The sequence below is a fragment of the Drosophila santomea genome, chromosome 2L (assembly GCF_016746245.2).
Source record: "Drosophila santomea strain STO CAGO 1482 chromosome 2L, Prin_Dsan_1.1, whole genome shotgun sequence".
Taxonomy (NCBI): domain Eukaryota; kingdom Metazoa; phylum Arthropoda; class Insecta; order Diptera; family Drosophilidae; genus Drosophila; species Drosophila santomea.
The window spans coordinates 5,315,203-5,328,924 of record NC_053016.2 but is presented as its reverse complement, the minus strand read 5'-3'; the positions used below and the strand labels follow the sequence as shown (position 1 = coordinate 5,328,924).

Here is a 13,722-nt window from a genome sequence, read left to right as displayed (position 1 = left end):
TTCATATTTATTTATATTTAAAAATTCACTGGGGAATATCAGGAGAGCGTAGAGTATAGTTGAATACATACCTGCATCGTCTTATCCAGTATGAAATTACGACAATTCCACCTAATATCAAACCACCTAAGGCACACCAAAAGAGGGTCTGGAAAGAGTTAAAGCAAAATGTAATTGTTAGCTAATATTTACAAAAAGTATTTTATATATCTATAAACATTTCTGTATAACTGATAATCAATCATTTTTATTATTCAAATCAGTAAAGCTTTTCCTGATCCATTTTTTGCAGCACTTATTATTGCTGAACACAAAAGTAATCAATTATTTCTTATCAGCTGACCTTTTTGCCGTCGCCTCTCATCGATGTCCAAAAGGAAAATTATCTTCAACACCTACCAAACGTTTTTTATGCAAAGTTCGGTGAACAACTTGACATCTTTTTCAAAGGATCATTAACTTTTAACAACTCCTTTTTTATGGCAGACAAGGGTCAGAGTTGGTAATCAAATTGAATATAACTGTTTTAATGCTTTTTTAGGGAAGTTACTAATCATCTCTTTAACTTTGAGGACAGACGAAAATGCAAGACCCCAATTTGGCTTCAGATTTGGAGGCGGATCATCAATTTTGCAGCCAGATATGTCAATTGCAGTTGGCATTTGGGGTCAGAGACGAGGCCAAAGAATGTCAATCCAGAAACGAGTCGATAGAAATCAGATTGTGTGTGCAGGAATCTGTCGATTCACTGGGGCACGGGGTCACGGATGATTTATTGATAAAATGCCTGGATAGATCATGAAATATGCATAACCAAAAGGAGGGGAAGGAAGAACTTTCTTTATTGCATGCTGACTTAAATGAATTGCTTTGGTATTTAGATTTGCTTTGTGGATTTTCTACTTTAATTTGATTCAAGTGATAAATGATCATGAGTTTAAATCAAATGTGACTTGTTTCCATAACGCAAGACCTTTCAATAGTGCTTGGGTAAATCGTAGATGGAAAGTCACATTTGCCGCCAATTCGGCATTTTCCAAACAATTTTCGAGCAATAAAATTCAATTGCCAGGACACACACTCGAAGGCATCCTTTGTGCCCGGCTCTTGGGCTCATCCTGTCACTGTGGAACTTCCTGCCAGCCTGGCATCCTGCCAAAACTGAAACAATGCCACATCAGCCACCATTTCCACCATTTCATTTAGCATTTGTGGCCACTTGTCTCCGCCTAACTATTTTTTGGCAACGACTTTGGCTTTTTGGCCTGCCCTTTTTATGCCTCAATAATTGCAACAGCAAAGAGTTGGCACGTTGTGAAAATTATCATAAATTATAAGAAAATACTGGAAAGTTTAAGGTCCACTCCGATGGGATACTTACAATCCAGTAGTGCGTTTCAGTATGTCTGCTTGGATTCAATTGCATCGCACGTTCCTTTCATCTAAGAGCACGTCGCAGTTGCTTAGCTGCAATGGAAAATCCAGAGATTGGATTAAAATAAGTTTCATCGAAGTAATATGAGCTGGACCTGCAAGGCGGAAATTTAATTTTACCACTCTCGTATTGCAAAGTTTTCTTCTTGCTGCTTGTTTCAAAACAAATGTCAAGCTTAATAACAATATCAGTTGCCTGATGCTATTTGATTATAAAAAGAAAATAATATTTTTCAATCGAAACAGGATGTGTTTTGATTAATCGCAAAACAAGAAAATCCCATTTAAATCACTTGAGTGTGTTTGGTTTTCCTGCCCTTTCCATCACCTTGCTGTCTAAGTATCGTCCATTTGCCCGAAATCCAGGTTCTGTAATTACACATTTATTGATTTGTCTTTGGCCCGAATATAATTGCCAAAATAGCAAACACTGCCGCCCACTGAGTGAACTCAGCTGAGCCAACAGCAAACGCGATTAGCCCTGCTCATCGAATTTTAAGAGCACTTTGTCCAGATTGGAGTGGTGGGAAGGGGCGAATTAAGGGGACGAATGTCCTGGAAAAGTTTCGACTTGGGGTCCGAGTGGTGGAGCTCATTGCGTTTGATTTACGAGGACTTGTTCAATGGAGCGCACTCAATATTTCAGTAGCTGCCGCCTACGCAATTATCATCTTCAAGAGGCCAAATGTCTTTGCCTTGAATGCGACGCCTTACTTTTGGCATTTTCGCAGGACGAGATGGAGGTGGAAAATGGCAAACTGTTGATTTCCCTGCTTTTCCCATTGGAACTGTCAGTCATGTTCTGCTTCGGCACGCGTCTGAACTTTGAACTTTTCAGGAAAAACAAATGCTGGATATATGCCGATTGTTTCACATTTGATTATATTTCTTGAAGTCATGCCACAATACATGTCCTTCAAATTGAATGTTCCGAAACGAAATAAAATCAAACGCACAATCACGTAATTTAGTTGAGTTATACAGCCAATGATATTTAAGCTTTCGATTTAATATTGATCTTCTATCATATAAATTCCGAGCTCAGAAACACCCCTTAATTCAGTACCTAAAACTCCCTTTGCATTTGACCTGATTTACCGATTCTCAATATACTTTCTGTACAGCGAAATATGCAAATATCTCCAGCTGACTCTTCAAGTGTAATCAATGCTTTTTTACTATTTCAAGGCGCTGCTGGCGTTAAATTTGCATAGCTCCACTTGCGTGCATTGCATAAATAGATTTGTTACTCTCCAAAAACCAAAAATGGCTAAATTATACAGAAATAGGTATAGAATGCGTGTAAATGTTTCTCAATATTTGAAGAGTTTGAAATCCATTGCTAGAATTTAAGTTATTTTATAGATAAATAGGTAAGTAAATAATAAAAAAAATGAATATTTGCTTGTTGAAGCCGACCTCATTTTTGTATTATTTATTTGCAAGATAACCGAATTAGCAATTACGCATTCAACATCCGCAATTGAGGCAATCTGAATTGATGACAAGCGATCGAGGACTGCAGGCCAACACTCGCATTTTATTCCCCAGGCTCTGATGTCGTTTTTATGCCGCACATGAATTCTGTCAACGTCCCATCAGCAAACAGTCATATACGAGTACATACGACTACACCCCCTGAAATCCAAATGTGTTGGCATATGTTATGAAATTAACGAGTTTACTTTGTGCGGGCGGCATTATAAACAGGCAAACAAAAATGGCCTAATAAAATTGTCAATAATGCGACAGCCCCACGCGGTGCGGAAATCAAATGAGGGTTAGCAAAGTGCGGAGAGTGTGAAGAGAAATGCTGACGACGAGGATATTACTCATACGCAACGTGTGCACCCTTCGACCGGAAATCAACTGCAGCAGCTGACCAAAAATCAGTGTCACTTTCAGCGGGTTCATTTATCATCGCTTTGCCTTGGCGGCAGCCAAGGATTGAGGGTCAGAGGAGCAGGTCCTGGGAACTGGATCCTGGGGCAGCTGTCATGTTGAGCCAGTCAACGTGATTTGTCTCGACGCCAGTCAAATCAAGTTTTCCCTAGGAGTCCTGCCCTTTCGCTGGTCTCACACTGAGCAAAACGTGTGCAGCATTTAGGTAAATAATTTATACCACTTTTTCTTCTTTCTTTAAATTGTTTTTGCAACCCTTTTTACTAAATATTTATTAGCTTTTAATATTTTAACTCGCTCTTTTCTAACTTAGTAATTTGTATAAGCTCTTCACTCTTTTTTATTGCGATTTTAGTCTCTGTGCATGAAAACCGCACCCATTCTCGGGGAAAATGTGGTGCCAAGTGAAAACTTTCAAGGCCCCACGCACACATTTCCTGGTTGTTGCGTGTAAACTCATAATTTGGCGGCACGGCGAAAGTTTTGCTTAGAATACGTTGTCGCTCAATTTGATGCGTGCGAATGGGCGGTAAGCGTGGGGCGTGGCACTCCAGGCTATTATGATTATCGCTTGCGAAAACATTAATTAGAAGGTCATTGGCGAACAGCAAGAGCTGTTTGGTAATAATATTAATTAAGCCATTACGCTCCACTTCCATTTGGGTTCGTTGAGTGTCAATGGAATGGCATTACCCAAACTTAATTGCAGCTACATGTAATGCCACACTGGGGAGGGCAACTACGGAAGGACTAATTGTAGCCACTTACACTTGAGGGTATATATTAGTTTAATAGTTTCAAGCTAAGTCAGCTTAATACGAAGGGAAATATGAAGGGTATCCTTTTGCATTTTACAATACCATTATTGCTTTAAACAGTTAGTACAACACAGAAAATGGTTGAAAGTATATAAAATGTTTTAGCATTTCATTGAACACTTGAATGCAGCCCAGATGTGCTGCGAACTGTTTCCCTAACATTTAATTCTATGGCATTTGCCATTTCTTTCGGCTCATCTCTCGCATTTTCCCATTTCCGCAGATCAGCCAAACGGCACTGGCAATGGCAATGGCAATGGTAATGGCCAAGAAAAGCGGCCGACTGGCAGGAAAGGCAAACAACGGCATGGAAAACTAGATAATGTGGCAAGCGAATAAACAAATCTCGCCATGGGCCTCTATATACATAGTTGGTCAGTTTCGCACAAGTCGGCGTAGAAAATGGACGCCGGCTATTCGCCCCGAAAAGTACGTGGGAAATTATCATTATTCAATTGTGTTTTTTGGTGTGTTCGAGTGTATCTGAGTATCTGAGTGAACGTTAGTGTGTTTATGCGTTTGTAAATTAAATTTGAAGCGAAACGCAATTAAAGAAAGTGAAATCTGATCGAATTGCAGTGCAATCAAATGCGAATTCAAATCAATAAAATTGATTGCAGAGGGGTGCAGAAGGCGGCAGGGAAAGTCAAATAACGGGCAGGAAAAGCGGTCGGAAAAGCGGTGGGAAAAGCGGTCGGAAAAGCTTTCACCGACAGTCCACGACTCTGACTTTTGTTTGGGCAGATCGCAGGATTGACCACCCACTTGAAATGCGTTTTTAATGTTCCAACTATGTGATGGTGATGGTGATGGTAATGACACAGAGTCCATGACCACCATCTGTGGATGCGAGTACACCTGCCGCACTTCTTGGCCATATTCGACCTTTTCGTCTTTCCTCTTTCGTCTTTCGTCTTTCGTCTTTCACCTTTCAACCCCCCCTCCATCAGAACCGGATGTAATAAAGGCGAACGAAGACGGACTTGCAACGGAAGTGCAGAAACACCCTCCGCGGCCAACTGCCTCGTAAACTCGGATGGTTTCTGTTATTTACGGTCTGTTTGATTGCACAACAATGTGTTTATGTGGAAGGTGACATTTGTAATTGCCAAGGAAGCCAGGAAGTCGACCCCGACGACATTCGCAGAAAGCCATAATAGTAATGGTAAACGAAGTGGGACGTTGCAGGTGAAGGCACTAACCATAAATCGCGATTGCAATCCGAAGAAATGTTTTTTGAGAACGTGTGGCGCTTAGAGGTCATCCTTAAAAAGTTACAAATGGAAGTACGTCAAGTGGCTTTCTAGTTAAGTGTTATCACCCTCGATCAATTTTACATCTTGAACTAGAATTCGAAGAAGTTTTTGTTGTCTTTCTTATTTAAATATATACTTTTCAATTTATTGTAATAAGGAGTAAATTTACAGAACTAAATACACTCATATAACGAATAAGATATTTTTTAAAATTTTTTTTCACTGCTGCTCTGAGTAAATATTATTAATATGCATTTTTGATAAGGGGTACCATCATCAAAATTTGCGAAAAATGGCGTAAAATTTGCATTTCAATGTATGTACATGGATCGATAGGGAATTTTGGTATGGCATTCCACATTTGGACAACTATTTTAACTGCTATCGAGAAAAAACGGATTATTTTTTTAAAAAAATCGAAAAAAATTGTTGTAAAAAAAATGGATATTTTCAGTCGGCGTTTTGGCCATAACTTGGCCAAAAATGGCCGCACAGCTAAAATAAAGACTGTTTTGTGCTGCCAATAAACATAACTAACTATGTCTATCCATACTTTTTCGATTTAAAAAAAAAAAAATTTTGCAAATTTTTGCATTTTTGATAAGGGGTACCATCATCAAAATTTGCGAAAAATGGCCAAAAATTAGCATTTCAATGTATGTACATGGATCGATAGGGAATTTTGTTACGAATTCAACGAGATATGGCATTCCACATTTGGACAACTATTTTTACCGCTATCGAAAAAAACGGAATATTTTTATCAAAAAATCGAAAAAAAAATTTGTGTAAAAAATCGGATATTTTCAATCGGCGTTTTCGCCATAACTTGGCCAAAAATGGCCGCACAGCTAAAATAAAGACTGTTTTGTGCTGCCAATAAACATAACTAACTATGTCTATGTTATGTTATGTTATGGCAAAACTTGCAAAAATGACAAAAAATTACATTTTCTTTATTTGAGCACATGTGGAAAGGAATCAAATAAAAGTGTTGATCGAATTTAGTTTTATTAAAATGTTATCCCAGCAGACACCTCCTCACAATCCCCAAAATCATGTGCATCACTGAATCCTGAATCCGTTGCTGGTTGGCTGCCACGTCCTTGTTGACGTTTTGTTTGTTTTTCCGTCAGACGTCTTCGTTTGTTTTTTTTTGCGACGTCAAGTAAAATTGAATTCAGCTGAAATCTCTTTGAGTTGCTCACACGTTTTTATTATTTCACGGAACAAACAGAAATCCCTTCCAGCCAAGAAAGATTTATCCTTCGCCAGCCGTTATTTTCTGGCAAAATTGAAAAGTTTCTTGCGGAACAGCCGGCATAAAAAGCAAGGAATAAGTTCATAGTGCCAAGAAGGATATCAGCGATGTTGTGGCCATGTTTGCCTTGCTGTCGCCTCGTATTTTGGAAAATGTTTTGCATGCGAATGTTGTCCAAGGACACTTTTTGCCATCCTCCTCCTCTCGCCCCTAAGCATTCCAGCCCTGACACACATTTTCCTTTTCCGCCAAGAACGGAAGTGCGGAAGTGCCACCAAAAACGCTGAAACGGTTTAGGTTTCGGTTTCGCTGCCTACCGGTAAAGAGATTAATTAACCGATTCCGGCTGCCAGTTGGCACATTTCCCTTCTCGCTCGCAGTTAATTAACGCACACTCTTGGCTGGGGGGTTGGTGTGTAATTTCCCAGGAAATCATTGCAGAAAGTGCTGACGTCATTGACATATGCCCCAAGCTCCAGATGGAAAGCGAGCAACCCGCAGACAAAGCCTCAATTAATCCCCATAATGGCCGAAAACCGCAGCAACATTCGTCCCACAATTCCGAGATGTTGACAGTTGTCAGTCTCCTTTTGTTTCCGCGGCAATCAGTCGAACAAATTGCTCTGGTACGCGGCGAGGAATTATAACTGGCTATGGGATAATTGTTATCTGGCTGCTGACGGATAACTGATGAGATGCAAATGGGCTCAAATCAACGTCTGAACTGGCTTACAGCAGCAGTCAGATCTGACGTCTGCCAACGGAAATCAGCGATTTTTTAGACAACGAGCCTATTAAATATGTCGTAGTATTTCATCATCTGATATATAATATCCTAAGAAATGTGTATACATTTAAAATAGCAACTTGTTTATCAGCATCTGACATTATGCATCATAAGAAATATGTATACAAATTAAAATACATATTTAAGTATAAATTGAAGATAGCAACTTGTTTAATTATTACTCGCTATAGCTCAATACAATAATATTGCCCAATCATTGGTATTTTTCTATAAATGGTGACCAAACTATGAATAGCTTTTCATTTTCATTTACCTTTAAGCTTTTTATACAAATTGGAAGTGCTGTTAAATTCTGAGATGCCAGTGATTAAAATTTCGACATTTACTAAGTTTCAATAAAATATTCCGAGAACATTGCTTTTTCTGAGCAATTGATTTGAGTGAATGAAACGTTTCCAATTAATAAGGAATCCAGCCAGACGCAAGCACGTATATTCAGACTGTGCATAAATGATTAATGAGTGGACCTGTGTCCTGAGTCCTGACCGTGTCCTTTCTATTCGCAAACGATGCGCAAAGGACCGTTCACGGTGGACTCACGTCTGCTGTCCACGCTGCTTTTGCATAATTAAATCATCCTCAATTGCTCCACATTTTCCCGACTTTTCCCGCATTACTCTTTGTCCAGCTCGGTGGCTGTCAGTCATTTTGGTCGCTTTGCTTGTTCGCCGGAATTATCCGGACCCCTGGTACTTTACCTATTTTTTTGGGGCTTAAGTTGGCCATTATTATTTTTCTACTCGTCGATCACTTTTCCTATAACAACAGTCGAGTGTGGTTTGATACTCCGCATTGATTTAATAAAAGGATGTGGATTATATTTAATGCGAATCTAAGATGTTAAGTCAACTGCGGAAATTCGTAGAGAAGTGAATCAGCGCCAACAGACTCAATCCCCTTGGCTTTTTGCAAACTGAATTCCATTCAAAAGTATGTTTATACAGTTTCCATTTTACCGACTGAATCAACTTCTCAATCGCAATCGGTTAAACGGATGAGTTCATGAATATAAAATGTACTCAAAACGTCTTCGTTTGAATATCTCAGTTACAATGCAGTTGATACTAGCTTTTAGGGAATTTGCAGATCGTTTAAATGTTCAGTTCAGTTAGAACCACCTGCTAATCCAACGCAAATTCCGGTCCTCGTTCACTCAGCTAACTTCAGGATTATGCAAATGGATGTGCTCTCTGGTTGACTTGAGTCCTCCCAAGCTGTGTTCCACTTTCCATTATCTCTGTTGGATAAGTAATTATGCCAGAAATTACAATAAACTTGCATTCGCACACAAATTCATTTGCATATCCCCTCTGGACGGGGTTTGGTCATAACATGCGACCACAATTTGACATTTGCTTATAGAGAAAGCTCGGTGCGGATCCCCATTTCTCACTGAGAGAAAAGTGACTGAATCTACTCGAGTGTTCTTGTCTGAAAACAAACAGATAATGTATTATTTCACCATTTCATGGCTTAAATGCATCACATACATTATTTAGAATAGAAGGGTACCAAGAGGCTTAATTGGATGATAAGTGTACTATTATTTCACTTAGTATATGTGGGTGTGACCTGAATACGACAAAGTGGGCAATGGAAAAGCTCGTACTGGTGCATACTAAACTGCGGTTTGTGGTCCATACCATATCGTACCTGAGCAAGCGACTCACAGGTGAAAAACCCCTTAGGCGATTGCTTTGTGTGAGATGCTTTGCCTGGCTTCGCTTTGTCTATCTCTATGCCCCTTGCTTTTTGTTTCATAGAAAAGTGGGTTCAATTCCATTCAAAAAGGAGGATGTATCCTCTGAGAACTGGCCCCGAACTGTTGACCGATTTAATTATGATTGCCGGCCTGCGAATCCCGGTTAAGCCAAAAACAAATCACAAACGTTGGTCCACCCGAAGGAGGCCACCGAAGCAGATCAAATGGAGAGTAAAGAAAATGGCCGAAAAGGAAACCACAATAGCCATTTCAGTCCATTAGCTGTTAAGCCAATGACAGGACAACACGGCAGGACAACAATGGCAGCAAAAACTGCGACAGGAGCAGCAGCCGCACGTCGTAATAATGTCGTCAAAGTGCGGCTCACCTGCTAAACTCAGCCGTTGCCACAACACTACACTGTGAGAAACAAATCTGGCGAAAAACAAATTGTAAACAACATTTTGATAATTAAGGCTTCACAAAAACATTTTAGTAAACCCATTACCACTTGTAAGAAAATGTCATCATACCTACTTTTTTTATATTTAAACTTTAATTATAGATAGTTTTTTTTTGTAATCAAAACAAAAGTTCGTTGGTCTCATTCAAAGTTATGACCCCCAGTTTCCATCATTATAACAATTAATTAAAGGTTTCTTTTTCTTTCCGTGCACTACGGTTTTCAGCACCCCGCGGTTTCCCACCATGAAAAGTTGCCACCTGCAGCGGCGACTGTTGAAAGCTGGGGTTTTTTTGCGCTTTCCCCCGTTCCTTTGCATTCATTTCAGCATGGGGCAAAGTAGGACAAAGTAGGACTCTCACCCCTGGAAAGTTGGCCTGGTCAGCAGCCCGATTGTGGGGCTAATGAATAAATGAAACTGTCGCCGTGCAGTGGCGAAACGAGCGAACCGGAAATGCGCATTTCAAATGCGAGCGCCATGTTTAATTTCCAAATTACACCCACCAGCACATGTGTGTTGGTATGTGCGTTGGTATTTATGTGTGGCTGGCAATTAGTCGCGATTGGCAGCAAATTTGTACCATTTACCTGGTCGCACCTCGTTGTATTTGGGGCCTGCCAATGCAAAGCGGAAATATGATTTGTGTTTCAGCTTCGAGCAGCGGAAACGGAAGTTGTTGCTCGCATGTCGAATGGATCAACAGCCAGCACTCTCTGCACAAAGGATTGTACGCTGTATGTGTGGTTACGGTCATTAAATTAAATACATAAACACACGTACATTTACATTTAATTGTTTACTTTGATGCGTGGGTCAGCTCGTTTGTAATGCAAATGGATTGTTAATTGAATACTTAATTGTTCATTCGGGGAAAAGAAAACACGATTAATTTCACGGAATTCAAAATCCACTTTCACTATTATTACGGATTTCAATTATTAGAAAGCCATCATAATGTTACCAACTCATCAGAGCTTAATAATAAACAAAAAGCAAAGCCCAACTCGAAACAAAACTTTGCGGTTAGATAAAACCTAGCCAACTTAAACAAAACTCATTGGGAAACTTTATAATTAGTTGTCCTTTAAAGGCGGATGAAAATTTACGGCTTTCTTCCTTTTTCCATTCTGCTGATGTTGCATATTTAAAGTGAGTGCGTGTTATAAACTAGAATTATATTGCCGTGTGCTGTCAATATATCGATACGAGCAATATTTGCATATTCCCCGATTTATGACGTTATGGAAAAAGGGGTGGGAATTGCCCTTTATATCATAGTGACTCATACACACAGGCGAAGCTGTCTTATTGATAAGAGCTCACTCCATCTGTTTTTAAAGATGCATTAAATAAGCACTCTAAAGAAGAGATAAATGCGAACATCATAAAATATAGTTATTAGATTAAAATTACACATTAGTTAGAATTACTATTTTAAGTAACAGCTGAATGGTTAATTGTAAAAATTAGTATAATATTTTTTATAATTTATTACCCATTACTTTTTTAGCCACCTGATATGCATACAATTTAAACTACATACTGCTCTGATTAGTATGTAAACTTTTGCGAATCTTTAAAAGATTTATCCGCTAGCACTTAAATTTTCCAAGAGTATTCACCAGCAGCTCACACAATCCAGAATTTTCCTCACTCCCACAATTTTCCGCTGCTTGTCAAAGTCATTTACCATCACAAGGCTGCCTCGACTTTTTGCCCCCACCGCCTTTGAATTTAGGAACCCCCGCCTGGCTGAAACTCGATGCGCAGAATAAACGTTATTTAAGTTAATTTTATTGCTGGCATTTGTAAAATGTCAAACCCCGTCCTCCAGGATATCAAACCCAGGTTTTCCTTTGTGGGACTGTCTTTGATTTCAATTTTCTTATCGCAGATCATGTGTTATTGTCGTTTGTTAAATTGGGACAGCAATGAAACCACTTTTTTGGGGTAGGCAAAGGTCAAACCCTGACCTTTCCAGCGAGCCCATAAATATTATGTCTGCCCTAGTCGATAATCTCTTCAAACTTTCCGTCGCTCGCTGGACTTTTAATGAATGTCAGAAAAGCACATAAACAAAATTTCCAAAGCCACGCCCACCCACAACGCCCACCGACCCACACAAAAACACACATGGGTGAAAGCCCAAAGCGAATGCGAAACAAAATGTGGCCAACTTTGACCTTTTTCGAAAAGTGAAATAAACAAACAAATTGAAAGCAACACACAAAACAAATCCTGGACAAAGGGGCGGACTGAGCGATGGGGCGTGGCCAACATGGAAGGATGAACTAATTCTCTGGCACTCCAAAAAAGGCTCAAAATAAACATTTCGGCTGGAATACAACGCATAAATCAGCGAAGATATATACGATTTTGTCGATACGAAAACGTTCACGTTGAATTCCAAGGGTGTTGAGCGCGGAAAGGGGTTAAGATGGTTTATTGTCTGGCCTGAGTAATGACTGCCCCGTCAAATAAAGCGCTTTGGAATCTAGACTTGCCCCACACAAACTCATGTGAGTCCTAACAAAATACGAGTTTTTTCGATAGTGAATCCATGATTCACTTAGTTGTCTATTTCTGGAATCACCGCCAAGAAAATCTCGACGCCTGTTATCCTCACACACCCCATGACCTTTGTTGTCTTTGTCAAAACAAAGCAAAATATGGCCAAAAGTATTACGCATACGCAGCGTTTGCTGTGCGAACAGAGGCGTTTGCATAATTAGCATAAACTTCGGAAATATTGTAGGCGACACTTGGGCGCACTTAAATGTTATCTCCGTCCGCAGGAAAATCGATTCAGTCGAGTGATCAAAATTAACATGAAAATCGAATCAGGAAATGGGAAAAAGGAAGCAAGAAAAAGCAAAAGTCGAAATCAAATAAAAATGTTTGCACAAACACAATAAAGTTGGGGAAACGTTAACAGAAAAATGTCCACAAAACAAATCGTTTTCTATCAGAATAACACAGGACGACAACCGGTGGAAGAAAACGAAATGTTTTTGTTTTGGTATCCAAATGTTTAAAATAAAAGTCATTACATTTTGAATTTTTTCTTCTTATTCCGTTTTTCAATAAAGACCTCATATTTTCTTGGACATTCATAATAAAATAGGAATTATTTTACAAAAATAATAATATATCCCAATAAAAATAGGGCTTACTGCAGCTTTATCCAAAAAATGTTTTTTAAGTCTGTTCCCCGACAGTAACCCAATTGAATTTCCTGCCAATGCCACTTTCACTGATTTCGTTTGGGTTGCCTACGCTCCAGTAAGAGAGAGTTAAAAAAAGAAAATTGTCTATTTTTGGAAATCCTGCTGCTCTGTCTCTGCTTTTTCTCTCGTAAAATGTGGAGGGACGGACATTAGCTGTCTGCTCGTTTAGTATCCCAGCCCCTCGAGAAACTTCCGAACGGCTTACGGCTATAATCCGGCAGTAAACTGAGTAATGTACCGCTAACGCAAAAGGCCTCCTTTCGAACCACCCAGAAGACCATTTTCCTGCTCCTTTGCGTCTGCCGATGTCCTTGGGCGCAATGCATTCCAATTGAGATTGAGAAAGAAACGCAGCGGCATTCAAAGCAATCCGAGCGCGTTCCTCAAGGGTTCTCTTCACCAAAATATAAGCAAGGGTAGATGATGGTAGACGCAGATGGATAAATGAGTACAGAACTCTAGTTTTACGATGGCGATTTAACTGTCTCATTAGGAATAGTTCGTGCAGTTGGCGCTGCAATTACCGCATGGGGAACTGGAGAAAAGAATGGCAATGGATGCGCCATTGAACGTTGACAATCATTATCTCCTAATGCACTTGCTTTTGGCAGATGGGGCGTATGCGTAATATGCATCCATAGTCCCCCATGAAGTTCATGCAGCTGTACAAAACGAGAAACGCACTAAATCGCTGGCAAATTGCAATCAGAATTGAACCAAAGTTGTGGAGAGTTCTGAGCAAAAGTTGTTGACCTCCTACGGGGTTGATGGATCCTGATTTCAGCTAGAAACCGGTCGGGATATACAAAGAACTCCTAAGTATTTTACTATTTCAACAAGCTTAACATAA

General features: G+C 39.6%; 1 protein-coding gene across 8 annotated transcripts in view; it reads right to left on the bottom strand.

Annotated features, from left to right (window-relative positions):
• Positions 1-13,722, bottom strand: part of LOC120451306 (serine-rich adhesin for platelets) — a 34,816-nt gene that overhangs the window by 20,238 nt on the left and 856 nt on the right. For 6 of the 8 annotated variants that reach the window (XR_006356503.1, XR_006356502.1, XM_044006323.1 and 3 more), the window contains exon 1: positions 72-148. Coding sequence is in view for 6 of the 8 variants with exons in the window: in XM_044006323.1 (XP_043862258.1) it covers positions 72-77 (6 nt within the window). In the remaining 2 variants the exon portion in view is untranslated. Of the gene's footprint in view, positions 1-71; positions 149-1,381; positions 1,468-13,722 lie in introns of those variants that run through there. The other 2 variants (XM_044006325.1, XM_044006329.1) reach the window with 1 other exon arrangement.